Genomic DNA, 27,823 nt, shown 5'->3' with positions numbered 1-27,823 from the left:
TTAATTTACTGTAAAAACCTATACATTTTCATCCATGTAACAAAAGCCTAATCCTGACTGAAAAGCATGAGGCTTTGAACAGAAATTATACATACATATATATATTTATACATTATAAATCCTAAATTATCTTCTGAAATCATCTATTTATCCATTATGAAACAGCTGTAACTGCATTTTGGGTAGAAACACACTGCTCTGTCTATAAAAATACCCATAATGTTATATTAACTACTCATATATTTAAAAAACAAAAAGAAAGGTAGAAGATATTGTAAACTCACGTTGAGCATCTGAGGAGACGATTATGAGCAGAACCAGCCCCAGGGCCAAACACACACAGTTCATCTTCATCTTCACCTTCTCTGCAGGAGTCTGAACTTCTCACTGGCTCTTATTTATTTAAAGGCAAGTGGTTCTTGTGCCTCTTCCTCCAGTGTTCACCACTTCTTCCTCCCAGAGCAGAGCATAAACTGTAAAGTGAAGATCATTAAAGATAACAGGTCTGATATATCTAATAAACACAGGGTTAAGGGCTTTTGAAACTCAAGTTATTGTACAGTAACACATTAATAAATCATACAATAAATTCAGCACATTAATACCTGACTTTTATGTAACTGTTTCAGTAGTGATTTAATGACCATTGAAAAACAGAACAGGTCAGAAACAAAGCAGGAACATGAAAGTTAAAGAGTGTTTCAAACTGAAACCACATCATCTCCAGAGAACCACTGGATATTACACACTTCACTACAGCAGCAGCTACTGAATTATTATAAACAGCAAACTCCTCACAGACAATCACCCAGAGCAGGGCTCAAACCCAAAACTACCAGGACCCTGGAGCTTTGTTATAGCGACACTGCCTGCTGCGCCACTGTGCCTCACGCAATATGTTTGTTACATTGATAATCACAAAATAAACTAGTTGCATTTTGGCTTCTTATTCTTGTTCCCTCTTTAAAAGAGTTTGGCGAAGCTGAAGTAATTTAGATTGGTAATGAGTTTAAAATATTATGGTATAAAGTTAAGTTGAAGTGTCTACTTGTTATTCAATAATAATTCAGTAGCTGCTGCTTTATTGAAGTGTGTAATATACAGTGGTTCTACTAGAATTATGTTGGATTCAGTTAAAAATACTTTTTCACGTTTTCCTGCTTTGTTTCTATTCTGTTCTGTCTTTAAATGGTCAGCTACAGTAAATTACTACTGAAACAGTTACATCAGTGTCAGTTATTAAGGTGCTGAGCGGAGTGTATGATTTATTATTGTGCTACTCTTCAATGTCAAGTCATTAGGGGCCCTCTGCTTATCAGATATATTACAGGTTATATTTGGTAAGATTCACTTTAAGGTTTGTGCTCTGTGCTCTGCTTGGAGAGGAAGAAATGTTGAACAAAGAAGGAGGCACAGACCCAGCCACCTCTAAATGAGTGAGAGTCTGTAAGAACTTTAGACCCCTGCAGAGAAGATGAACATGAGCTGTGTGGGTCCTACTCATAGCCGTCTCCTCAGATGCTGAGCATGAGTTTACAGTAACTTCCTCATTTTTGGTGATATTTAAAAATGTCTGTAGTTTTATTATAATGTAATAATAATTATGTATTAATATTAAGGTATAGGCTTTTTTATGGACAGAGCAGTGTGGTTCTACCCAGGAAGCAGTTACAGTGTTTCAAAATGAATAAACTCATGGCTTCCTAAGAAGATTTCAGATTGATTTATTTCTAGACAATTTCTGTTCAACACGTAATGCTTTTTAATCAGAATTAGGCTTTTGTTACAAGGATGAAAACATACAGGTTTTTACAGTCAATCAAATGTAAACTAAAAGTGTTTTCTGCTCCTCTTCCACAGCACATGGTCCTGCTTCTTCTGATTTCTGCCTCCTGTGTATTTCAGTACTGTGGAAATGTAAATAATGCACTGGCACAGTTTTATTCCATGCACTGCTTTATTTGAATCTTCAGCATTAAAAAAGTTTTAATTAAACTGAACAAAAGCAATGTATTTAAGTCAATCATGTGGCAAGTGAAAAATCAGAAAAGTCAATAAATAATTAAACAATCACAGACACAATGCAGAAATGAAGTGGGATGTTGATTGGCGTTGATCATTTAAAGTGTGTCAGTGTCGTGTTTTAGGTTTTAGGAGTTGTCCCGAATGAGCTGGGGATCTTTTCATAGCAGACCTTTTTCCCAGCCTCTGTTGAGACCCTGAAAGACACAGAGGACCTCATTTCATCTGCTGATGTACAGTGGTATATAAAGACCCCCAGTATCAGGCTGTGAGTAGTGGAACTGTCAGAGCAAGACCTTGTATGTCCATGTAGGTCATTGATTTCAAAATGCAAACTCTTATTTAAACTGAGTTAAAATATCAAGATGAAGGGACGAATAGAAAAGGTCTAATACTAGAATAGTGTTAAGGTAGACACTTACACGAGGTCAGGCTTTGGACATTTCTCATCTATTTTTTCAACTTTAGATATTATGTTGGCTGGAATTTTCATGGAGACAATTTGAAACTGCAGAGATCAGGATGAAAAAGAGCATTTGCTGTGTAAAAGAAGCAGAAAACACATTTAGTTTATGTTTTATTTCCTGTAAAAACCTGTATGTTTTCATCCTTCTAACAAAAGCCTGATCCTGATTAAAAAACATGAGGCCTTGAACAAAAATTGTTCCACAATCATCATCAGTAACTCTGCTCTGTTGTATCTGTGTATTTAAATACAGTGGAAATATAAATAACTCACTTGTACAGTTTTATTCCATGCACCGCTTTATTTGAATCTTCAGCATTAAACAAGTGTTGAGAAAACTGAACCAAAACAATGGATTAACAATAACAATCATGTGGTGAGTGAAGGATCAGAAAAATAAATAAAACTTTAAACAATCACTGACACAATACAGAAATCAAGAGGGATATTGATTGGTGTTGATCAGTGAAAGAGAAAAAGCACAGTGAGCTGTATTTGGATTACATGGAGTCTGCTGCACTGAAATCTAGTTTTTCATGGGGTATTCCTTACAGCAAATCTGTTTCCCAGCTTTCGTTGTGACTCTGAAAGACACAGAGAGCACAGAGAGGATTAGAGCTTATTTCATCTGCTGATGTACAGTAGCCAATCATAAACACGGTCCAGTTTACAGACTCTCTTCCAGTTGGTGAATTCAGACACTCACTGCAGACACAGATATTCAAAGGCAGGTTGTATCATCTCGACCAATGAGAGTAGCTGTGTGTAAACATAAATTCATCTGCATTAATGCTAAGTATGTGGTACATAAAGACACCCGGGATCAGGCTGTGGGTAGTGCACTGTCAGAACTAAAACTTGTGTGAATATTTATGTCCATGAATGAAACTTGCAAGTGCCTTTTGACAATGTGTTAAAATGTCACACTGAATGGATGACTAGAAATGATCTAGGATTAAAATAATGTCTGTGTGTGTGTGTGTGTGTGTGTGTGTGGGTTTAAGGTAGACACTTACACGTAGCCAGGCTTTAGACATTTCTCATCTATTTTTTCAACTCTAGATATTTTGTTGGCAAATTTGAAAGAGCAGAAATCAGGATGAAAAAGAGCATTTACTGTGTAAAAGAAGCAGGAAACACATTTAGTTTACGTTTTATTTCCTGTAAAAACCTTTATGTTTTCATCCTTGTAACAAAAGCCTAATCCTGATTAAAAAACATGAGGCCTTGAACAAAAATCATCGACTATGAGCAGGACCAGCCCCAGGGCCCAACACACAGAGCTCAACTTCATCTTCATCTTCTCTACAGGGGTCTGAACTTCTCACTGGCTCTTATTTATTTAAAGGTGTTTGGGTCTGTGCCTCCTCCTCCTGAGTTCACCACCTCTTCCTCTCTGAGCAAAGCAGAGAGTGCAAACTTTAAAGTGAAGATTACCAAAGATAACATGTCTGATCTATCTGATAAATACAGGGGTTATCGCCCCTAATCACTTGATGGTGAAGAGTAATACAATAATGAGTCAGACACTCAGTTCAGTACATTAATGTCTGACTCTGATGTAACTGTTTCAGCACTGATTTACTGTAGCGTACCATTTAAAGACAGAGCAGGTCAGGTTCTATGGGTCTGTTTTTGTTTCAGCCCTATTTTGCACCTGAATGAGGCGTATGAGTTTAATTAGCACTTAGTCTAGTATTGGAATAATTGTGAGTCCAGTTTACAGACTCTTTTCCTGTTTGTGAATTCAGACTCTCACTGCAGACACAGGCAAATACAGTTTGTATCATCTCCAGAGAGAAGCATTCATCTTTGATTAGCCAAATATAAGTCCAAGTTTACCAGCCTCAGTCCCAAGGAAGTGGTATAAAGACCCAAGTTATCTGGGTCTGAGTAGGGCACCTGTCAGAGCAAACCTTGTGAGTTCAGGTAGGTCACTGATTTCAAAATGCAAACTCTTATTTAAATTGAGTTAAAATAGAAGGGACCAACAGAAACAGTCAAATATTGTAATAGTGTGTGTGTGTGTGTGTGTGTGTGTGTGTGTGTGTGTGTGAGAGAGAGAGAGAGAGAGAGAGAGTGTGTGTGTGGGGGGGGGAGGTGCACACTCACATGTAGCTTTGGGCATCTCACATTTAATTTTTCAACTTTAATTATTTTGTTCTGTGGAATTTTCATTGAGACAAAGTTGAAACAGCAGTGTTCAGGATGCGCAGAAGCATGTGCTGTGGAAGAGGAGCAGAAAACACTTTTAGATTATGTTTTATTTACTGTTGAAAAACTGTATGTTTTCATCCCTGTAACAAAAGCCTAATCCTGAGTAAAAAATATGAGGCATTGAACAGAAATACTTTAGGATTAAGTCAATTTTACATCATCTCATGAAATCATGTCTTTATCCATCATGAAACAGCTGTAACTGAAGTCTTCATAGAAACACACTGCTCTGTCCATAAAAAGCCTAAACCATAATATTAACTACTCACATTAAAAAAAAAGAAAAGAAAGAAAAGCAGAAGACATTGTAAACTCATGTGGTGCATCTGAGGAGACAGCTATGAGTAGGACCAGCCACAGAGCCCAACACACACAGCTCATCTTTATCTTCACCTTCTCTTCTGGGGTCTAAACTTCTCATTGGCTCTTATTTATTCAAAGACATGTGGCTCTGTGCCTCCACCTCCAGTGTTCATCACTTCTTCCTCTCTGAGCAGAGCACAGTGATACTCCAAATTCCATACAAGAATAGTGCAAGCACAAATTAATAACCAAGGACTGGTTTTATCAACACAACAGGGTTTATTAAATGTAATATAAAATAATGAATATCGATTAAAGACTGCATGAAGTCCACGGTCAAGTTGTTTTCAAGAGGAAGTGATTAAAATGTCTAACACTGTTCTCATATTACCAGAAATCAGCCTGTGGTTCTTTAAATATTTCTGAAACTTGAATGAGGTGTATGAATTTAATTAGCAGAGTTCAGCCGAAGAGCAGCCAGTCAAGTCCAGTTAAGACTGAAGAACTCTTTTATGAATGTCCTCACAGACAGTCGCCCAGAGCGGGGCTGCACTGTGACAAATCACCCTCATCTCTACACACTGCTGTTTTGATACTGGATGTGTAAACTGCTCCATTATCATCATTAGTATCTCTGCTCTGTTGTATCTGTGTATTTCAATACAGTGGAAATGTAAATAATTCACTTGCACAGTTTTATTCTATACACCGCTTTATTTAAATCTTCAGCATTAAACAAGTGTTGATTCAACTGAACCAAAACAATGGATTAATAACAATCATGTGGTGAGTCAAAGATCTGAAAAATCAATAAAGCATTAACCAATCACTGAAAGAATACAGAAATGAAGCATGACTTTAATTGCCATTGATCTGTTAAAATATTTAAGGCACAGTCAGCTGTATTTGGGTTACATGGAGTCTGCTGCACTGGAATCTATCTTTTCCCAAATTCACTGGGGAAGTTTTCAAAGCAGATCTTTTTCCCAGCCGCCGTTGTGACCCTGAAAGACACAGAGAACACAGTGAGGATTAGAGCGGACCTCATTTCATCTGCTGATGTACAGTAGTTAATCATAATTGTTCAGTTTACAGACTCTCTTCCAGTTGGTGAAATCAGACACTCACTGCAGACACAGGCAAATAAAGTTTGTATCATTTCCACAGAGAAGCATTAATCAATAGAATGGAGTACATTTGATTAGTCACATTTGAGCCCAAGTTTACCAGCCTCAGTGCCAAGGAAGAGGTATATAAAGACTCCTGGTATAAGGGTCTGAGTAGTGGAACATTCAGAGCAAAACCTTGTATGTTCATGAAGGTCAATTATTTCAAAATATCATTGTTAAAAAATCATTGTGAATGGATATGGTCTACAGAGTGAATTCACCAGTGTTAAATCAACACTATTATAGTTAACTTAACACTGAGAGTGTTAAATTATTACACTAATAGTGTTTCATTTAACACTGTTGAATTTACTGCGTAGTATTGTAATAGTGTGTGTTGGTGTGTGTGTCTATGTGTGTGTGTGTGTGTGTGTGTGTGTGTGTGTGTGTGTGTGTGTGTGATGTAAACACTCACACGAAGCCTGGCTTTGGGCATCTCCCATCTAATTTTTCAACTTTAATCATTTTTTTGGCTGGAATTTTCATAGAGACAAAGTTGAAACAGCAGAGCTCAGGATGAGCAACAGTATCTGCCGTGGAAAAAAAAAACATTTTTAGGTAATGTCTTATTTTCTGTAAAAACCTGTATGTATTCATCCTTGTAGCAAAAGTTGAATCCTGATTAAAAACATGAGGTGTTGAACAGAAATTGTTTAGGATAAAATTAACTTAAAACATCTCATGAAATCATGTGTATATCCATTATGCAACAGCTGTAACACACTGCTCTGTCCATAAACACCTTAATATTAACTACTGCCATTATTATACAACAACATCAAAAATGCAGAAGATAGTGAAACTCACCCTGTGCCTCAGAGGAGATGGTGATGAGCAGAACCAGCCCCAAGGCCCAACACACACAGCACATGTTCATCTTCATCTTCTCTGCAGAGGTCTAAACTTCTCACTGACTCTCACTTATTTAAAGGTGTTTGGGTCTGTGCCTCCACCTCCTGAGTTCACCACACCTTCCTCTCGGAGCAGAGCACAGACTCTAACATGAAGATCACGAAAGATAACATGTCTGATCTATCTGATAAACACAAGGCTGAGGGCCCTGAACCACTTGATGTTTCTAGAGTAACACAATAATTAAACAGACACTAGGTTCAGTACATTAATGTCTGACTCTGATGTAACTGTTTCAGTACTGATTTACTGTAGCTGACCATTTAATGACAGAACAGGTCCGAAACAAAGCAGGAACAAATGAGGGAAGGTTTTACACTGAATTCACATAATCTCAGCAGAACTAATTCCCTGTGTTTGAGGTAATGACCTGAATATTTCACACTTCACTCCAGCAGCAGCTACTGAATTGTTATTTAGTAACAACTAGAACACTGACACTTCAAATTTATCCCATAATATTATCAATTTATGGATTAGCCCTAGTTCTGTCTCTCCAAGCTCTTTTATGATGCAAAACAAGAATAAACAACTAGATCACAATGAGATCTATTATCCATGGTTGGTACGTGTTATGGCTCTAATTTGCAAAGTCATCTCTTGCCCTTAAAAAGCTGAGTTACAGGCTTTCAAAGAGTGTGGGGCCACTGTTGAGAAACTAACTAAACTAACTAGATTGGAGGTCATTTTTGATCATTTCTGATGGGAAAATACCGACTTCAGTCTGTGAATAGTTGTATTTCCACAGTTGTTTTGGCACTGTGTCTTTTTTGCCCATGCAAGTGTTTGGTGCCATGTGTGGTGTGAGGAGGCAAAGAGGCGCATGCAAATGCAAAGATGATTATTTAATGTACAGAAACAAAACCAGCAAAAGACTAAACACAAGCAGAAAACTATACAAAAGACAAAAGGAGAAAACTACCAATGACCAACTCTAAAACTAAGGCTATAATACACAGAATCATGGATACAAGCAGCTGAAATGAGTTTCTCAGACTAGTTGCTGGACGAGCTCTCCGTGATCGTGTGAGGAGCTCAGTGATTAGGGAGTAGAGTCGCTGCTTCTTTGCGTTGAAAGGAGTCAGTTGAGGTGGTTTGGGCATCTGATAAGTATGCCTCCCACTGGAGGTACACCAGACACATCCAACAGAAAGGAGGCCTCAGCATAGACCTAGGACACGCTGGGGGGATTATATCTCCTGGCTAGCCTGGGAACGCCTGTGTGACATGGTGTGCCTCATGCCCATTTCATCACCAAGCCCCAATGGTCATAAGAGGGATGATACCCACTAAAAGAATGGGGTTAAAGAAATACCCTGTAATTATAGTTCGACTACACCACCCAGGAATTTCACCTCAGGAAATGAGACTAGTAAAGGTTCATTTGTTGGAGACAGAGACCTGTTTTCTACAATCAATTTTATTTTCAATATGACTTGATTTTATTTCAATGATTTACACATTCAAACATTGGCCTAAAACACTAAAATACTTAGCTGCAGCTATTACATTAATAAATCATTCATTCATTCATTGTCTGTAACCGCTTATCCAGTTCAGGGTTGTGGTGGGTCCAGAGCCTACCTGGAATCATTGGGCACTGTCAGGGTGGTGTGATGAGTAGATTCAAAGGATGCGGACACACTCGCTACAACACGGAATTTAATAAAGAGATGAGAAAACAAACTTTACGAGATAACATTACTAGACTGGGGAATTAAACAAGCAGGAGACAACGAGAAACCGAAAACGAGAAACACTACGAAGAACCATGAGCATAAAACAAACACAATGAAACCATGAAACAAACAACAACGACGAAAACAAATGAACAAACAAACTCAAACTCAAAATGACCGATACCAGGAAGTGAGGGAAGAGGGCTTAAATACATGAAATAACTAGACACACCTGACACAGATAACGAGGGACAATGACAAAAGAGGCGGAGGTTAAAGTGAAACGAGGGCGGGGCTAGGAATGACAACAAACAGACAGAGCCACATGGAAGAGGAAAACAAAGCCATGTGCAGAGACAGGAAAACAGCGAAGAGACAGCCCAAAAGAAAGGAGAAAACAAACCAGAAAGTGTCAAGATGTGACAGACGCCCCCCCCAAGACGCGCAACTCCCGGAGCGCGAAAAACGAGACTCTCCAGGAGCTGGCGCAGGAGGGGGCCAGAAGAAACAAGACAAACTAGAAAAGACTCAGAATGGAAAAAGGGAACAAGGAACTAGACTTTAAACGGACATCGGACAGAAGTAGAAAGAGGAGACGGGACTCGTGATAAGACAGGGTGCTGGAACTTAGATTGGAAATTGAACGGGGACTGAGACAGAACAGGAGCAGATACACGTGACAAGACAGGTGATGGGACTGGGAACTGGACATGGGTCTGGACAGAGGGTTTAATTTGTGACTGGAGAGGACTAACAGGGAATTGGACATGAGACTGGACAAAGGGTTTAACAGGGTACTGGACTGGACTAGGCAGGGGAACAGGAACCAAGACATTAACAGGGATTGACACGAGTATAGTGACAGGGACTGGAATTGAAAGGAAGGCAGACAAAGGCACAGGGACAAGGACAGAGACAGGAACCAGAACTGGGACAGAGACAGGGACAAAAACAACTGGTTGGTACCCAGGACTGGCATGTGTCTGTGGGACTGTCCAAGGTGCCAGCCTGGGTACAGTTCTGGGGGTTGGCCTCGAAGTCCTTGGGGCCGGAGCCACAGTCACTGACTTAGAAACGGCCGGAGCCACAGTCACTGGCTTAGAAACGGCCGGAGCCACAGTCACTGGCTTAGAAACGGCCGGAGCCACAGTCACTGGCTTAGAAACGGCCGGAGCCACAGTCACTGGCTTAGAAACGGCCGGAGCCACAGTCACTGGCTTAGAAACGGCCGGAGCCACAGTCACTGGCTTAGAAACGGCCGGAGCCACAGTCTCATGGGCAGAAACGGCCGGAGCCACCTTCATAGGGGCAGAAACGGCCGTAGCCAAAGTCACTGGAGTAGAAACGGCCGATGCCACAGTCTCAGGAGCAGAAACGGCCTTAGCCACAGTCTCAGGAGCAGAAACGGCCGTAGCCACAGTCTCGGAGATAGGAGCAGCTGAGGGAGCCGTACTCACAGAGACTGGAGACCCTGCGACGATGTCCACGGAGACAGGGGAACCTGCAGTGACGTCCAAGGAGGCAGGCGGAACTGCGACGACGTCCACGGAGGCAGACGGAACTGCGACGACGTCCACGGAGGCAGACGGAACTGCGACGACGTCCACGGAGGCAGACGGAACTGCGACGACGTCCACGGAGGCAGACGGAACTGCGACGACGTCATCCACGGAGGCAGACGGAACTGCGACGACGTCATCCACGGAGGCAGACGGAACTGCGACGACGTCATCCACGGAGGCAGACGGAACTGCGACGACGTCATCCACGGAGGGAGAAGGATGTGCGGCGACGTCATCCAAGGAGTCAGGAGGATGTGCGACGACGTCCACGAAGGCAGAGGAATCTGCGCCGTCGTCCACGAAGACTGGAGAACGTGCGACGACGTCCACGGAGGCAGAGGAATCTGCGCCGTCGTCCACGAAGACTGGAGAACGTGCGACGACGTCCACGGAGGCAGAGGAATCTGCGCCGTCGTCCACGAAGACTGGAGAACGTGCGACGACGTCCAAGGAGGCAGATGAATCTGCTACGTCGTCCACGGAAACAGAAGAGGCGGGCGTCGCTCCTTCGAAGACAGGAGAAGCGGACGCCGCCTTCAAGGAGAGCTCCAGGCGTGCCATGAGGCCTGTAAGCTTCTCCTGGAGGTCAGGAGTGAGCACAGAGCGGTGTTTAGGAACTGGGGTCCTAGCGACGACGTCCACGGAGGCAGAAGAATCTACGACGTCGTCCATGGAGACAGGCGCGGCCGGAGGCGCCGTGGGCATGAAGAGAGGCGCGGCCGGAGGTGCCGCTTTTACGGGAGCAGGAGTTAAAACGCCCAGCGGGGCAGGTGCTCGTGCTGCTCGCCGAGCACGAGTTGAGGATTTAGCGGGTTCGGACGCACTCTCGAGGGACTTCTTTGAACGTAGTTCCCCCGGAGATGCGTCCCTGTTAGCCTCATCTCTCATGTCCTGTGATCTGAGGCTAACAGCCCTTGTACATAACGCCCCCCCAAAAATCTCTCCGGACCTGAGGGGGTAATTCTCTGGAGCTGGGTTTTCAGCCTGCTTTCTCCTCCGGCTCCGTCGATTCCCGCTGGAGGAATCACTCGATTCCTGAATCGAGTCTTCTGTTCGGGGGAAAGGAACCACACCGGACATGCGCTGAAGCCGTTGACTCCACTCCGAAGCTGCTTTCAACGCCTCCTCCACGGGATCTTTGCGGAACGGAGTACGGCGAATTACACCTCTCTTAAACGGGTAGTCCGTGCTAGCTGTGTCCATTTTTGGATCGGTCATTCTGTCAGGGTGGTGTGATGAGTAGATTCAAAGGATGCGGACACACTCGCTACAACACGGAATTTAATAAAGAGATGACAAAACAAACTTTACGAGATAACATTACTAGACTGGGGAATTAAACAAGCAGGAGACAACGAGAAACCGAAAACGAGAAACGCTACGAAGAACCATGAGCATAAAACAAACGAGAGTGAGGAGCGTCACAGGTACGTCACTTCCGGCTGACTACTCGCGTGCTTGATTTGAAATTGTTTGCCGTTTGTCGCTGTTTTAGTCCTCTAGACGTTTATTTACAATCTCTATTGCATATTCTTTGGCATTGCTTATCCTAGTGTGCTGTCTTCATCATTCCTAACCCACCGTGCTTCTTAACTTCATTTTTTTCGTACATATTATTTCTCATTGTTTATTTTTCTCTCTTCATGGCGCCTGCCGAGGAACGAGCTCTTTCTGAGCTCGGCGCGGAGCTCGAGCAGCTCGGTCGCCGGATTCAGCGTCTCTTGGAGAAGCAGACGGAGCTCCAGCGGGAGAAGACGAGACTCGAGGCAGCCCGCGACGCCTCCTACGTGGCCGTCGCCTCTCCGGCTCCTCTGCCGCGGCGGTTTGCGGGGGTACCCATCTACACGCCTGCACCGGGATGGGAGCGCCAGCGTGGGCGTGGGAAGCCGAGGCCGTCCCCCCCTCCACCGCAGCCAGTCTTCACTTCTGCCAACCAGTTTGAGGTGCTCAGCTCCTGGCCTTCACCTGCTCCAGCGCCGAAGACTAAACAGGACGGTGTTCTTATTATGGGTGATTCAATAGTTAGACATTTAAAAGTGCCGGGGATAAAGAGTAATGCAACCGTGTCTTGTCTCCCAGGCGCACGTGTCCTGGACGTTGCCAGGCGTCTTCCGTCGGCGCTTCGGCAGCGTGAGGACTTCGGCACCGTCGTTCTCCACGTGGGAACGAACGACATCTCCGCCCGCCGCAGCGAGGTCCTGAAGGAGCACTACCGTTCGCTTCTGGATACCGCTCGGAAGAAGACGGATGCTAGGATCATCGTCTCTGGCCCCCTGCCCACCTACCGTCGAGGATGCGAGGCGTTTAGCAGGCTCTTCGGGCTCCACTCCTGGCTCCTGGATTGGTGCGGCACTGTCGGCGTGGACTACATCGACAACTGGGAGTGCTTTCGTGAGCGTCCGGCCCTGTATCGTTGGGATGGGCTTCATCCGAGCCGTCTAGGATCCGCAGTTCTCTCTGAGAACATTGAGGTGGTTCTGCGCCGGAACTGACTGGTCATTCCCAGTCACATCAGTCAGGTAGGTGGAATGGATAGCGAGCAGGTAAGTAATATTAAAATTCCTAATGTTCCTCCTGACCATCTCTCTACTGCTAGTATGATGAGTAGCATGTCCATGTCACCCACTCTGATTAACGCTAATAAATTTTTCAGCATTGAGACTGTGTCGGTTCCCCGCAAAGCTTGTTATCACAAACGCCCAAAAATCAGTTTTAACAACCTAATTAGAATTAACACCAAGGCACTGCAGCGAACGCAATATTTCAGCACTTCCAGCATTAAATTAGGGCTTTTAAATATACGATCTCTAACATCCAAAGCACTCACTGTCTGTGATATTATTACTGATAACAAACTCTATGCATTATGTCTCTGCGAAACATGGGCTAAAGCCAATGAATACATTGCCCTAAATGAGTCCACTCCCCCTGGCTTCAGCTATTACAGTTGCCCACGAACATCTGGTCGTGGTGGTGGTGTAGCCACAATTTATGACCCTACCATTGACACAACACAAAAATCTAGTTATGATACTAAATCCTTTGAAGTACTTACTCTTAAAGTCACTGCATCAAAAAGGCAGCACTCGTTTATGCTCATCACAATCTATCGTCCTCCTGGCCCTTATACAGGATTTCTTTGTGAATTTGCTGATTTCCTCTCAAGTGTAGTTATCGTATCAGAAAAGGCCTTAATTGTTGGTGATTTCAATATTCACTTTGAGAAGGACCATGATCCACTTAAAATTGCATTTGAATCAATTTTGGATGCGCTAGGGTTCACTCAGAATGTTACTGGGCCCACTCATCAATGCAAACACACATTGGACCTAGTGTTAACACGGGGCATTGAGATAAAGAATCTATCCAATCTCTCGCTACATGAGACCATCTCTGATCACCATCTAATCACATATGAAATTGCGTTAAACTTTGATATTTGTCCACAACCACGCTATATTAGAAAGCGCACTATAACATCCTCAACAGTTAGTGATTTTATCAACAACCTTCCAGACCTTACCACCATTTCTTTTCCAACTCACCCAAATGACCTGGAGCTCATTACAAACAACCTACACCACTTATTGTGTACAAACCTAGATAGTGTTGCACCAGTCAAGACCAAACAATTTAGAGAGAAAAGGCTTGCTCCATGGTACAGTGACAGCACGCGTGCATTAAAACTGGCTGCTCGTAACCATGAACGTAAATGGAGACACACAAAACTAGAATGTTTCCGAATTGCATGGCAGCACAGCCTCACCGACTACAAACATGCCTTATCTAAAGCCAAATCACAGTACATCTCTTCCCTTATAGAAAACAACAAAGACAACCCTAGATTCCTTTTTAGCACTGTATCAAATCTAATTGGAAACAATAAGGAAATCAACCCCATTGTTCCCTCTGATTTCTGTAGCAATGACTTTATGAGGTTTTTTAATGATAAAATTGCTTGCATTCGCCTCAAAATCCAAAATCAGTCCAAAGTCACATCGGCTCTCGTAGATGAACCCCCTGCCAGCTCTGAGGTGCACTTAGACTACTTGAATTCTGTCGATGAAAATGACTTGCTTAGTTTAATTAGCTCATCTAAATCAACTACATGCTTACTGGATCCTGTACCAACACAATTATTTAAACAAATTTTACCTAAAGTCATTAGACCATTGCTCACAATAATAAACTCATCCCTCAACATTGGATATGTACCAAAACCTCTGAAACTAGCGGTAATCAAACCAATTATTAAAAAACCCAATCTTGACCCTCTTGTACTCGCAAACTACAGGCCAATATCAAACCTCCCTTTTATTGCTAAGATTCTAGAAAAAGTCGTGTCACAGCAGTTGTGCTCTTACCTACAAAACAATGACATTCATGACATTTTTCAATCTGGATTTAGACCAAATCACAGCACAGAAACGGCTCTAACAAGAGTAGCTAATGACTTACTCCTTTCACATGATAAGGGCTATATCTCTATTCTGGTGCTGCTTGACCTTAGTGCAGCATTTGATACCATAGATCATGTGATGCTTCTTGATAGGCTGGAAAATCTGGTAGGAATAAAAGGATCTGCCCTCTCTTGGTTCAGATCTTATTTATCTGATCGTTACCAATTTGTTTATCTGAATAATAAATCCTCTAATCATACTTTAGTTAAATATGGTGTCCCACAAGGATCAGTGCTTGGCCCTGTATTGTTCACACTCTACATGCTGCCACTGGGTAGACTAATCCGTAAGCATGGGATTCAATTCCACTGTTATGCTGATGACACACAACTGTATATATCAGCCAAACCCAATGATGTTGCTTGTCTACGTAAAATAACAGAATGTCTAACTGAAATTAAAGACTGGATGATGCAAAACTTTCTCATGTTAAATTCTGATAAAACGAGGTCTTGTTACTAGGTACAGATACTCAGATACATTCACTCAGAAATGCTGCTATTAATCTTGATAATTCAACAGTAAATCACAATGCCATCATTAAAAACTTAGGTGTAGCCTTTGATTCGACTCTCACATTTGATACCCACATATCCAATACAGTCAAAACCGCCTTCTTCCACCTACGCAATATTGCCAAAATTCGGCATATTTTATCATTAAAAGATGCAGAGAAACTAGTGCATGCTTTTATAACTTCACGTCTAGACTACTGCAATGCGCTCCTGGCAGGGAGCACGTGCAAAGCGTTACACAAGCTTCAGTTAGTTCAAAATGCAGCAGCCAGGGTGCTCACTAGAGCTAGAAAATTTGAACATATCACCCCAGTTCTCTCGTCCCTACACTGGCTACCTGTAAAATTTCGCATTGACTATAAAATACTCCTCTTAGCTTATAAATCTCTAAACAGTTTAGGCCCGCAGTATCTTACTGAACTTCTCATACCTTATCGCCCGTCACGTACACTTCGTTCACAGGATGCCCATCTACTCTTTGTTCCTCGCATTAAGAAAAACACAGCAGGAGGAAGAGCCTTTTCTCACAAAGCTCCTCAACTCTGGAATAGCCTTCCGGTTACTGTTCGGGGCTCAGACACACTCTCAATCTTTAAATCTAGATTAAAAACCTACCTTTTCAAACAAGCTTTTGGTTAATCACTCACCTTCAGGTTACTCCTTCTATATTGGTGTTCGGGCTGGTTTTCATATTATCACTGTTCTGTATTAATCCTGTCATATCACCATAGCTACAGCATTCTTAGTTAGCTTTGTAGTAACTGCCAACAACGCTGTCTGTCGCTGGGTTCTCTTGCCTGATCAGTGGAAGCTTTTTTCGCAGGACAAATTTCCCCGTTCTTTACCATGACCCTACTAACCTTTTGTATTTTTATTTGTTCCCTTTGTCTGGCTTTCTTTCTCCTGTCTCTCTCTCATGCTTTGAGATGTCCTGCTGCTCTCCAGGTTTTGCCCTGATCCAGCCCGTGTCCTGTACAAGATCCTGGCCTTGCTAAGACTCATACATCACTAATATCATCATCCTCACCATTTTCATTTCTACTTCTCCATCATCACTAATATACTACATTTATATTACTATAACCCCTTCACTTTTACTTCTGTTCTCTATTGTGTCTCCGGTGTCGACCCGAGGAGGATGGGTTCCCCGTATGAGTCTTGGTTCCTTCCAAGGTTTCTTCCTCGTGTGCTGAGGGAGTTTTTCCTTGCCACTGTTGCCCCTGGCTTGCTCATAGGAGGCTTGGACCCGGATCTCTGTAAAGCTGCTTTGTGACGACTTTTTGTTGTGAAAAGCGCTATATAAATAAAATTTGATTGATTGATTGATTGACAAACACAATGAAACCATGAAACAAACAACAACGACGAAAACAAATGAACAAACAAACTCAAACTCAAACTCAAAATGACCGATACCAGGAAGTGAGGGAAGAGGGCTTAAATACATGAAATAACTAGACACACCTGACACAGATAACGAGGGACAATGACAAAAGAGGCGGAGGTTAAAGTGAAACGAGGGCGGGGCTAGGAATGACAACAAACAGACAGAGCCACATGGAAGAGGAAAACAAAGCCATGTGCAGAGACAGGAAAACAGCGAAGAGACAGCCCAAAAGAAAGGAGAAAACAAACCAGAAAGTGTCAAGATGTGACAGGCACAAGGCATTAATAAATCAACATTCATTAAAAAGATCCATCCAAATTACTGTATATTAAATAACAAACAGGATGCAATAAGCTAGCTGCTACAACAATAAAAGAAAGATACTTCAACAAAAACAAATATTAAAACAAATTTTAAAAATAAAAATCTGGAACAAATAAACTCAAAAAAACATAACCAATTATAACAACAACAAAACCAAAATAAACAAATAATCCAAAATGGAAACCAATAAGACCAGTATACACTTAAAGAAACCAGAGAGAAATAATTAGAAAAGAAAATAAGCACAAAATTGGAAAATAACCGACTAACTAAACCCAAAAAATTAACACAAATATAATCTAATTTTGCAAATATTGAAAAATAAATTAACTGCGTCTTAAAAACGAAACGAACCAAACAAAGAAATAACCAAACTCAAAATGAAAAAAAAAACAAACAAAAAAAACAATTAAACATTGTACTTCAGTACTACTAGTCTAATGACAAAGCAGCAGCTTAACTTGACCAAAACGTGGAGAAAACAGCAGCACGACTTAACCAAGACGTGGAGAACCACAGGAGGAGTAGCAGCTTAATTTATTTGTGTCGGCACTATGAGGTGTGACAACCAATAGAGGAGAATGAGCAGCGGGCAGCATAACGGTTCTAGCGAAATATAGAATGTAAATACAAAGACAACTTGAAAGATATTCTTAGTAGAAAGGGAACAACATGCCTACCTGGAATTAAGTTGTGAAGCAGCAAAAGAGGTGTGAAGTGAAAGTGCAAAGTGAAGGTGCAAAGCACAGAGCAGCGAAGATGCGAAGCAGAGAATGAACGAAGGCCTCACACCACGGCACAACACTAACACAACAATCACTACTAAATAAATACACAAATCACCCAGCTACTCCACATATTATAAACCCACACACGAATAGAAAATATACCGACATCCATGGTCCTACCTAAAATAATTAAAACACACAAATCATTGCAGTTGTAACTGAATCCGGCAAACCACACGCAAACCCACAGGCCAAGCCAACAACAGGAAGGTCAAGTTCACTGGAAGGGCAGAGCCAAGCAGGGCAAATGAGTCACTAAGCCTTCGTACCCCCCCCTTTTTATAGGACTACAGTGACGTCCCAAAATTAACCCATGCCATTACCCTTCCATGAATATTAAATGGAAATAAATAAAATCACCATCTCCCCCAGAGGAGCTGATGGAAGTTGCAAGGGACAGAAATGCCTGGGCTTCTTTGCTCGCCCTGTTGCCACAGCAACCCTCAAGCGGATTAAGCAGCAAAGAAGACAATGATGATGATGATGATGATGATGATGATATCTGATGCCTGGTGGTTCTGCCTGAGCATGAACATTTTTATCAGGCTCTAATATGTCACTATCTCTCTCTGTCACTATTAGTTTCACACTACATTTATAATATTTAATAATTATTCTATTCAAATCATGATTACCATTGTACTGTAAAAAAATGTAAAAAACCTAACCAGTGAAATCACCTTCAATCTTGTTAATATAGCCACAATTTTACACTGTGACATTGTTCTAAGAATATTTTAAGAGAATTCAAGCTATTTCTATAATTTCTGAATCTCGAGAAATTGCCCTGGTTCTTTGTCCAATCACAGTTCTTCAAACAAGGGCAAGGATCTGTGAGTGGAGTCAGACATTTTCCTAAGAATGATTCAATTAAAGGCGATGTTCACAATTGTAATAAAAAAACACCACTTTTAATAAAATTCAGGTGTTTCCTCTCAATAGCTTTAATGTGATTTCTGCCCAGTGTCTGTAAATGTGTAAAACCAAAAACAAGGCCTCTGTCTGGTATGCTCGGAGTTCTCTTTCTCTGATCATGGCAGGGAAATTATTTAGACAGCAAAGAGGCCTCTAAATGTTGAAAAGCATGAAATGAGATGAGGATATTGCTCTATTCCTGCTCACCTCAAATTACACCTCATGTACCACCTCAAATTACAACAAGATGCTTGTTAAAAAACAGAACCAGTGAAAATGAAAAGAGAACCTGCAACAGATTATAGGTTTTATTATATCCCAACACTTATAAAAATAATTCACACCATCCTCATTTAATGCTGGAACAAAGAGAACAGAAAACATATGTTTTTATGCAATTGGAAACAAGGTAGAGAATCCACCAATAAGAGGCAGTCACATGTTGAAGAGATTCATAGGCCACTTACACACAAATGGAGTCACTCACCTCCACGTTACATTCATTGTCTGTAACCATTTATCCAGGGAGAACACACCACACTCCTCACAGACAGTCACACGGAGCAGGACTCAAACCCACAACCTCCAGGACCCTGGAGCTGTGTGACTGCGATAAATATAAAGTAACACAATAATGAACCAGACACTCAGTTCAGTACATTAATACCTGAATGTGATATAACAGTTTGGCTATGAGCTGGACCAGCCACCCGGCCACAGTACATCTTCATCTTCTCTGCAGGGGTCTAAACTTCTCACTGTCTCTTATTTATTTAAAGATGAATGGCTCTGTGCCTCCTCCTCCTGTGTTCACCACTTCTTCCTCTAAGAGCAGAGCACAGGGCACAAACTCTAAAGTGGAGATCACGAAAGATAACCATATCTGATCTATCTTATATCTATCTTATGATTTATTCTACATTAAAACATTAATTAATAATACAGTAAATTCAGCACATTAATGTCTGACTCTGATGTAACTGTTTGAGTATCAATTTACTGTAGGTCACCATTTAAAGGCAGATCAGATCAGAAACAAAGCAGAAACGAGAGTTTTAAACTAAAACTACATCATCTCATTAGAGCCACTGTATATTACACACTTCACTAAAGCAGCAGCTTCTGAATTATTATTTAATAACAAGTAGACACTGACACTTCAGCCTTGTAACCGTCCCTCCCGGTGTTGTCTAGTAGAGTAGTTAAAAAAATATTTCTGAGGTTCAGGATTCCCTGCGCTGTGTAACACCATATGGTTTAGGGAAGTCAACCAAGAAGCATGAGGCGTTCTAAGACCAAAACACTGCAGACAGAAACGTGCAAAGAAACCAATGTATTATACAAGCCATCACATAATGTACAGGCATATATACACATACACAGCAGTTGTGGAGTATAGTGTATCCTAGTTATGACTTAGAGATCAGACTAGGGAAAACTGAACCAAATAAAGAAGAAAATAGTCCATAATGCCAGATTGATGGAGAGACAGCTGGATGGATGAATAGATGGATGGATGGATGTATGGACGGATGCATGCATGAAGAAGCTCTGGCCACCGAACAGACTCTGACCCTAGGCCCTCAGATTTAGGCTTAACACCTAAATATTTTAAACGTATTACCAAACTACACTTTTTCAGCTTCACCAAGCCCTTTTAAAGAACACAGCTGAAGAGGGAGTAAGAATGAGAAGCCAGAATTCAACTAGTTTATTTTCTGATTATTAATGTAACAGTCATATTGGACTATTACATTTAGGAAAACTACAGATAATTTGTTTTCTTTGGGTCTGTTATTGTTGCAGCACTGTTCTGAAGTCACCTCTTGTTCCTACAACAACTGGTTTCAGATCAGAGTTCTTCAAAAAACAAAGAATCCTCTGGAATCAGTGGAATCAGTGGAACTCATTCTCACATTCTCATTTTCCTCTAAGTTACAGGAAATAATATGTTTTAGAAGCTGGGTAAAACATTCAGGTGTCATGTGTTCTCCTGTGCTATAGTTTGTCCCTGTCATGTGTGCTGTGTTTGTGTTGCCATGTGCTTGTTTATTCGTTCTGTGTTCTTCAGCCACTCCCCCACACATTTGAGCCTCTCTCATCATGTGGCTGAAGCTCACAGGTGTGTTTTGTTAGGTAGTAGGCTTATATGCCATATTCCTTACAGTCTTATTAGTCATTAAATGTCTGGGTATCATGTGTTACCTTGACTTTCTAGTTCTAGTGTTTCTGTATCCTGTATTTCCTGTTCCATTGTTCCTCACAGTCTGTTTATTTTCCAATTTATATTCAATCATTTTTATTAAATAAACCATTATTTCCTTGCATCCAGCCCCACACTACTTCCACCCCTGACATCAGGTGACATTAGTTTGGCATCTGGGTTCAGAAGAAGTATTATTTTTAAATCTAATTATCTAATTATCAAACACAGTTCATGTTAAACTTCATATTCACCTTGTCTCTTTACACACACACATGCTGTTCATCCACCACAGCTCAACATTTATCACCATCACTCCAGTCAGATGTATCATCAAGCCCATACCACCACTGTGCTGAGTAATGGGAGAGACGCTCTCAGAGAGAGTGAGGTCAGTTGTGTCCTATTCACGCTTGGCCTTGGACGACTGAGGTATCACCAGGGACTGAATTCATCTTTTCTCATTGGTTGGGCCAACACTAAGGGAGTCGAGCCACTTAGGAGTCGCCCAGATTTTTATCTACTAATTTCCACACCTTAATCTCACTACTTCCAAACATTCTGTTCACTTCATAAAATATTTTCTTTAAAACATTTCTATTAAAAACTATTAAAAACAGGTGGTTACTGCAGTGTGATTCATAATCCTCACCTCTACACACTGCTGTTGTGATACTGGATGTGTAAACTGCTCCATAATCATAATCTGTAACTCTGCTCTGTTGTATCTGTGTATTTCAATACAGTGGAAATGTAAATAATTCACTTGCACAGTTTTATACCATCCATCCATCCATCCATTATCTGTAACCGCTTATCCAATTTAGGGTCGCGGGGGGTCCAGAGCCTACCTGGAATCATCGGGCGCAAGGCGGGAATACACCCTTGAGGGGACGCCAGTCCTTCACAGGGCAACACAGACACACACACATTCACACCTACGGCCACTTTCGAGTCACCAATCCACCTGCAACGTGTGTTTTTTTTTTGTTTTTTTTTGGACTGTGGGAGGAAACCGGAGTACCCGGAGGAAACCCACGCGGACACGGGGAGAACACACCAACTCCTCACAGACAGTCACCCGGAGCGGGAATCGAACCCACAACCTCCAGGCCCCTGGAGCTGTGTGACTGCGACACTACCTGCTGCGCCACCGTGCCGCCCTAGTTTTATACCATGTGTTGTTTTATTTGAATCTTCAGCATTAAACATGTGTTGATTCAACTGAAGCAAAGCGATGTATTAATAACAATCATGTAATGAGTGAAAGATCAGAAAAATCAATAAAGCATTGAACAATCACTGACACAATACAGAAATGAAGCGGGACTTTAATTGCCATTGATCCGTTAAAGCATTTAAGGCACAGTCAGCTGTATTTGGGTTACATGGAGTCTGCTGCACTGGAATCTATCTTTTCCCAAATGAACTGGGGAATTTCTCAAAGCAGATCTTTTTCCCAGCCTCCGTTGTGACCCTGAAAGACACAGAGAACACAGTGAGGATTAGAGCAGACCTCATTTCATCTGCTGATGTACAGTAGTTAATCATAAACACTGTGAGTCCAGTTTACAGACTCTCTTCCTGTTGGTGAATTCAGACACTCACTGCAGACTCAGGCAAATACAGTTTGTATCATCTCCACAGAGAAGCATTGATCAACAGAATGGGGTGCTTTTGATTAACCACATGAGCCCAAGTTTACCAGCGTCTATGCCAAGCATGAGGTATATAAAGACTCCTGGTATAAGGGTCTGAGTAGTGGAACTGTCAGAGCAAATCCTTGTATGTCCATGTAGGTCAATGATTTCAAAACATAATTGTTAAAATATCATTGTGAATAGAAATTGTCTAGTTTTGTAATAGTGTGTGTGTGTGTGTGTGTGTGATGTAAACACTCACACGAAGCCTTGTTTTGGACATCTCCCATCTAATTTGTCAACTTTAATTATTTTGTTGGCTGGAATTTTCATAGAGACAAAGTTGAAACAGCAGTGTTCAGGATGAGCAATAACGTCTGCTGTGGAAATTAAGCAGAAAACATTTTTAGGTAATTTTCTGTAAAAACCTGTATGTATTCATCCTTGTAGCAAAAGTTGAATCCTGATTAAAAACATGAGGTGTTGAACAGAAATTGTTTAGGATAAAATTATCTTAAAACATCTCATGAAATCATGTGTATATCCATTATGAAACAGCTGTAACTGCATTCTGGGTAGAAACACACTGCTCTGTCCATGAACACCTTAACATTATTATACAACAACATCAAAAAACGCAGAAGATAGTGAAACTCACCCTGTGCCTCAGAGGAGATGGTGATGAGCAGAACCAGCCCCAAGGCCCAACACACACAGCACACGTTCATCTTCATCTTCTCTGCAGAGGTCTAAACTTTTCACTGACTCTCACTTATTTAAAGGTGTTTGGGTCTGTGCCTCCACCTCCTGAGTTCACCACACCTTCCTCTCGGAGCAGAGCACAGACTCTAACATGAAGATCACCAAAGATAATATGTCTGATCTATCTGATAAACACAAGGCTGAGGGCCCTGAACCACTTGATGTTTCTAGAGTAACCCAATAATTAAACAGACACTAGGTTCAGTACATTAATGTCTGACTCTGATGTAACTGTTTCAGTCCTGATTTACTGTAGCTGACCATTTAATGACAGAACAGGTCCGAAACAAAGCAGGAACAAGTGAGGGAAGGTTTTACACTGAATTCACATAATCTCAGCAGAACTAATGCTCTGTGTTTGAGGTAATGACCTGAATATTTCACACTTCACTACAGCAGCAGCTACTAAACTATTATTTAGTAACAACTAGAACACTGACATGTCAGTGTAATATTATCCACTTATTACCAATCAGCTGTACTTCACTCTCCAAGCTCTTTTAAGGTGCAAAACAGAAGGGGGGTAGGACAAGACTAAACAACTAGATCACAATGAGATCTATTTTCCATGGGTTGGTGTCACAGCTCTAACTTCCAAAGTCATCTCTTTTCCTTAACACAGCTGAATTGCAGACTCCCATAGACTTTGGGGCCACTGTTTTGTTAGAGAAATTAGCTAAACTGACCATATGAGAGGTGCCTTTTCATCATTTCTGATGAGGAAATACTGACTTCAGTCTGTGAATAGCTGTATTTCCACAGTTGTTTTGGCACTGTGTAATTTTGGCCCATGCAAGTGTTTGGTGCCATGTGTGGTGTAAGGGGGCAAGGAGGTGGACGGAAATGCAAAGATGATTATTTAATGTACAGAAACAAGCACAGAACAAAACTAGCAAAAGACTAAAATCAAGCAGAAATCTATACTCTAAAACCCTAAAACTAAGTCTGGAATACACAAAACATCCTCTTCAGGTCTGGCCTTGGATGACTGAGTTATCACCAGGGACTGAATTCATCTTCTCTCCTTGGTTGGGCCAACATTAAGGGAGTCAAGCCACTCAGGAGTCGCCCAGATCCATTTTCTGCCTGTTTCCACACCTTCATCTTACCACTTCTAAACATTCTGTTCATTTCATAAATATTTTTCATTAGGACATTTCTGTCTACCTAACTATTAAATATGTGATGGTTACTGCAGTGTGATTCATCATCCTCATCTCTACACACTGCTGTTGTGATACTGGATATGTAAACTGCTCCTTAATCATCATCAGTAACTCTGCTCTGTTGTATCTGTGTATTTCAATACAGTTTAAATGTAAATAACTCACTTGTACAGTTTTATTCCATGCACCACTTTATTTGAATCTTCAGCATTAAACAAGTGTTGATTCAACTGAACCAAAGCGATGTATTAATAACAATCATGTGGTGAGGGAAAGATCATTAAAAAATCATTAAAGCATTAAACAATCACAGAAAGAATACACAAATGAAGCAGGACATTAATTCGCAGTGATCAGTTAAAGCTTTTAAGGCATGGTCAGCTGTATTTGGGTTACATGGAGTCTGCTGCACAAATTAAATTTAAAAAAAAAATTAAGTGGGGTAGTTTTCAAAGCAGATCTTTTTCCCAGCCACCGTTGTGACCCTGAAAGACACAGAGAACACAGTGAGGATTAGAGCGGACCTCATTTCATCTGCTGATGTACAGTAGCTAATCATAAACACTGTGAGTCCAGTTTACAGACTCTCTTCCTGTTTGTGAATTCAGACACTCACTGCAGACACAGGCAAATACAGTTTGTATCATCTCCACAGAAAAGCATTAATCAATAGAATGAAGTGCATTTGATTATCCACATGAGCCCAAGTTTACCAGACTCAGTGCCAAACATGGGGTATATAAGGACCCCGAGGATCAGGGTCTGAGTAGTCGAACTGTCAGAGCAAAACCTTGTGTGTCCATGTAGGTCAATGATTTCTCTTTTTTTTATACTGAATTAAAATATTATTATGAAGGGACCAATAGAAATAGTCTAGTATTAGAGTAGTGTGTGTGTGTGTGTGTGTGTGTGTGTGTGTGTGTGTGTGCGAGGTGAACACTTACACATAGCCGGGGTTTGGGCATCTCCCATCTAATTTTTCAACTTTAATTATTTTGTTGGGTGGAATTTTCATAGATTCAAATTTGAAACAGCAGAGATCAGGATGTGCAGCAGTATCTGGTGTGGAAGAAGAGCAGAAAACACTTTTACTTTATGTTCTATTTACTGTAAAAACCTGTATGTTTTCATCTTTGTAACAAAAGTCTGATCCTGATTAAACAGCGTGAGGCGTTCAACAGAAATCGTTTAGGATTAAGTGAATTTTAAATCATCTCATGAAATCATGTGCTTATCCATTAAGAAACAGGTGTAACTGCAATCTGCATAGAAACACACTGCTCTGTTCATAAAAGTGCTTATACCCTAATATTAACTACTCACATTATTATACAACAATATCAATAAAGGCAGAAGATATTGTAAACTCACCTGAAGCATCTGAGGAGACAGCTATGAGCAGGACCAGCCCCAGGGCAAGACACACACAGCTCATCTTCATCTTCATCTTCTCTGCAGAGGTCTAAACTTTTCACTAGCTCTCACTTATTTAAAGGTGTTTGGGTCTGTGCCTCCTCCTCCTCCTCCTCCTGAGTTCACCACATCTTCCTCTCAGACTCTAACGTGAAGATCACCAAAGATAACGTCTGGTCTATCTGATAAACACAAGGCTGAGGGCCCTGAACCACTTGATGTTTCTAGAGTAACACAATAATTAAAAAATTCAGTACATTAATGCATGACCATGAAATGAACTGTTTCAGTGGTGATTTACCTCAGCTGACCATTTAGTGACAGAACAGGTCCGAAATGAGTGAGGGAAGGTTTTACACTGAATTTACATCATCTCAGAACTAATGCCCTGTGTTTGAGGTAATGACCTGAATATTTCACACTTCACTCCAGCAGCAGCTACTGAATTGTTATTTAGTAACAACTAGAACACTGACACTTCAAATTTATCCCATAATATTATCCACTTATGGATCAGCCCTAATTCTGTCTCTCCAAGCTCTTTTATGGTGCAAAACAAGAATAAACAACTAGATCACAATGAGATCTATTTTCCATGGTTGGTACGTGTTATGGCTCTAATTTGCAAAGTCATCCCTTGCCCTTAAAAAGCTGAATTACAGGCTTCCAACGAGTTTGGGTCCATTATTTGCTAGAGAAACTAACTAAACTTACTAGATTGGAGGTACTTTTTCATCATTTCTGATGGGAAAATACTGACTTCAGTCTGTGAATGTTATTGTTTCGGCATTGTGTCATTTTTGTCCATTCAAGTGTTTGGTGCCATGTGTGGTGTGAGGAGGCAAAGAGGTGCATGCAAATACAAAGATGATTAAACACAAGCAGAAAACTATACAAAAAACAAAAGGAGAAAACAACCAGTGTCCATCTCTAAAACTAAGACTATAATACACAGAATCATGTTTCAGGATAAAAACATCTGGCACCACCTCAATTTAAAACAAGATGCTTGGTAAAAAAAAAATGGAACCAGTGAAAATGAAAAGAGAACCAGCAAGAGATTGTAGATTTTATTATATCCCAACACACAGCGCACACCTTCAATCAGTTGCTGGGTTTTGGGTTGAAGGTTTGGCAAACATTGTACATGCTCGTAGCTGTAGTGTACCTGTTGTGGCTTATTCTCAGGCCTTGCTGGATGGTTAATAAAAAGCCATGATGTTTAGCCTTGGATTGGGTTTGACTGTCTGTTCTTGGATGTGGATTACTACTTTTTGTATTGTTTTTCTTTGCTTTTTACTAACAATGATCACCTACTCTGCAACTGAACTAAAAAGTTTGAACACTCATCCCCGTCTCGACTCTGAAGATAGGCCTTCTGAACTCTCACTCCATCATAATAAGGCAACACTTATAAATGACTTGATCATTGACAAAAAAATGGACATGCTTCTTTTAACTGAAACATGGCAACAAGCAGGGGACATCTCCTAACACCTGCAGGCTTTACTTATATATCTAAGCCACGCACCACAGGTAAAGAAGGAGGACTAGCTGCAGTATTTCATAATACCCTGAAGGTCAAAGAGTTGGACTAACTTGATGTTACTACCTTCGAATACGTAGATCTGAGGATGCTCTCCCCTACTCCATTGTTGCTTCTGCTAATTTATTGCCCTCCCATATCATCTCCTAATTTGCTGTCTGAGCTAAATGAATTACTCAAAGTAGCCTCATCTAGTTCCTCTATCATGTTGCTGGGTGACTTTAATGTTCATGTTGACTCCAGCTGTTCACTTTCTACTGAGCCCCTGAATTTCTTTGAATGTTGTGTATTCATTCAGCATGTCGATTTCTCTACTCATACTCATGGTCATACTCTTGACTGGTTTTGTACATCTGGTCTCAACGATGTCTCTG

The 27,823-nt window shown here is 41.2% G+C and overlaps 3 protein-coding genes across 4 annotated transcripts; all 3 read right to left on the bottom strand.

Annotated features, from left to right (window-relative positions):
- Positions 1–5,719: 5,719 nt before the first annotated feature.
- LOC136673133 (C-C motif chemokine 14-like) lies at positions 5,720–7,128 on the bottom strand. Its single transcript, XM_066648433.1, has 3 exons — positions 6,985–7,128; positions 6,593–6,707; positions 5,720–6,012 (listed from the first exon to the last, which is right to left on the bottom strand). The coding sequence occupies exons 1-3, from the start codon at positions 7,058–7,060 to the stop codon at positions 5,946–5,948; spliced, it is 258 nt and encodes an 85-aa protein (XP_066504530.1). The 5' UTR covers positions 7,061–7,128; the 3' UTR covers positions 5,720–5,945.
- A 14,973-nt stretch (positions 7,129–22,101) lies between these two features.
- Positions 22,102–23,358, bottom strand: LOC136674016 (C-C motif chemokine 14-like). 2 transcript variants are annotated; one of them, XM_066649851.1, is made up of 3 exons: positions 23,221–23,358; positions 22,825–22,939; positions 22,102–22,399 (listed from the first exon to the last, which is right to left on the bottom strand). In XM_066649851.1, the coding sequence occupies exons 1-3, from the start codon at positions 23,294–23,296 to the stop codon at positions 22,333–22,335; spliced, it is 258 nt and encodes an 85-aa protein (XP_066505948.1). In that variant the 5' UTR covers positions 23,297–23,358; the 3' UTR covers positions 22,102–22,332. The 2 variants fall into 2 exon arrangements, with proteins under 2 accessions (XP_066505948.1, XP_066505947.1); XM_066649850.1 differs by having other exon boundaries at positions 22,825–22,942; positions 23,221–23,347.
- Positions 23,359–24,601: 1,243 nt separating this feature from the next.
- On the bottom strand, positions 24,602–25,975 carry LOC136674017 (C-C motif chemokine 14-like). Its single transcript, XM_066649852.1, has 3 exons — positions 25,862–25,975; positions 25,435–25,549; positions 24,602–24,975 (listed from the first exon to the last, which is right to left on the bottom strand). The coding sequence occupies exons 1-3, from the start codon at positions 25,935–25,937 to the stop codon at positions 24,924–24,926; spliced, it is 243 nt and encodes an 80-aa protein (XP_066505949.1). The 5' UTR covers positions 25,938–25,975; the 3' UTR covers positions 24,602–24,923.
- Positions 25,976–27,823: the final 1,848 nt, after the last annotated feature.

The sequence above is a fragment of the Hoplias malabaricus genome, chromosome 17 (assembly GCF_029633855.1).
Source record: "Hoplias malabaricus isolate fHopMal1 chromosome 17, fHopMal1.hap1, whole genome shotgun sequence".
Classification (NCBI taxonomy): Eukaryota; Metazoa; Chordata; class Actinopteri; order Characiformes; family Erythrinidae; genus Hoplias; species Hoplias malabaricus.
Note: the sequence above shows the minus strand (reverse complement) of the source record. Positions and strands in the feature narration are given on the sequence as shown.

Bases quoted from the DNA above. Each gene is read 5' to 3' on its own strand.
- LOC136674016 (XM_066649850.1), bottom strand. From the start codon at position 23,296: ATGAAGATGAACGTGTGCTGTGTGTGTTGGGCCTTGGGGCTGGTTCTG. The intron at 22,943-23,220 runs GTGAGTTTCACT...TAATTTCCACAG, and splicing joins CATCTCCTCTGAGGCACAGG to CAGACGTTATTGCTCATCCT. The intron at 22,400-22,824 runs GTGAGTGTTTAC...TGTGTCTTTCAG, and splicing joins TGTCCAAAACAAGGCTTCGT to GGTCACAACGGAGGCTGGGA.
- LOC136674017 (XM_066649852.1), bottom strand. From the start codon at position 25,937: ATGAAGATGAAGATGAGCTGTGTGTGTCTTGCCCTGGGGCTGGTCCTG. The intron at 25,550-25,861 runs GTGAGTTTACAA...CTTCCACACCAG, and splicing joins TGTCTCCTCAGATGCTTCAG to ATACTGCTGCACATCCTGAT. The intron at 24,976-25,434 runs GTAAGTGTTCAC...TGTGTCTTTCAG, and splicing joins TGCCCAAACCCCGGCTATGT to GGTCACAACGGTGGCTGGGA.
- LOC136673133 (XM_066648433.1), bottom strand. From the start codon at position 7,060: ATGAAGATGAACATGTGCTGTGTGTGTTGGGCCTTGGGGCTGGTTCTG. The intron at 6,708-6,984 runs GTGAGTTTCACT...TTTCCACGGCAG, and splicing joins CATCTCCTCTGAGGCACAGG to ATACTGTTGCTCATCCTGAG. The intron at 6,013-6,592 runs GTGAGTGTTTAC...TGTGTCTTTCAG, and splicing joins TGCCCAAAGCCAGGCTTCGT to GGTCACAACGGCGGCTGGGA.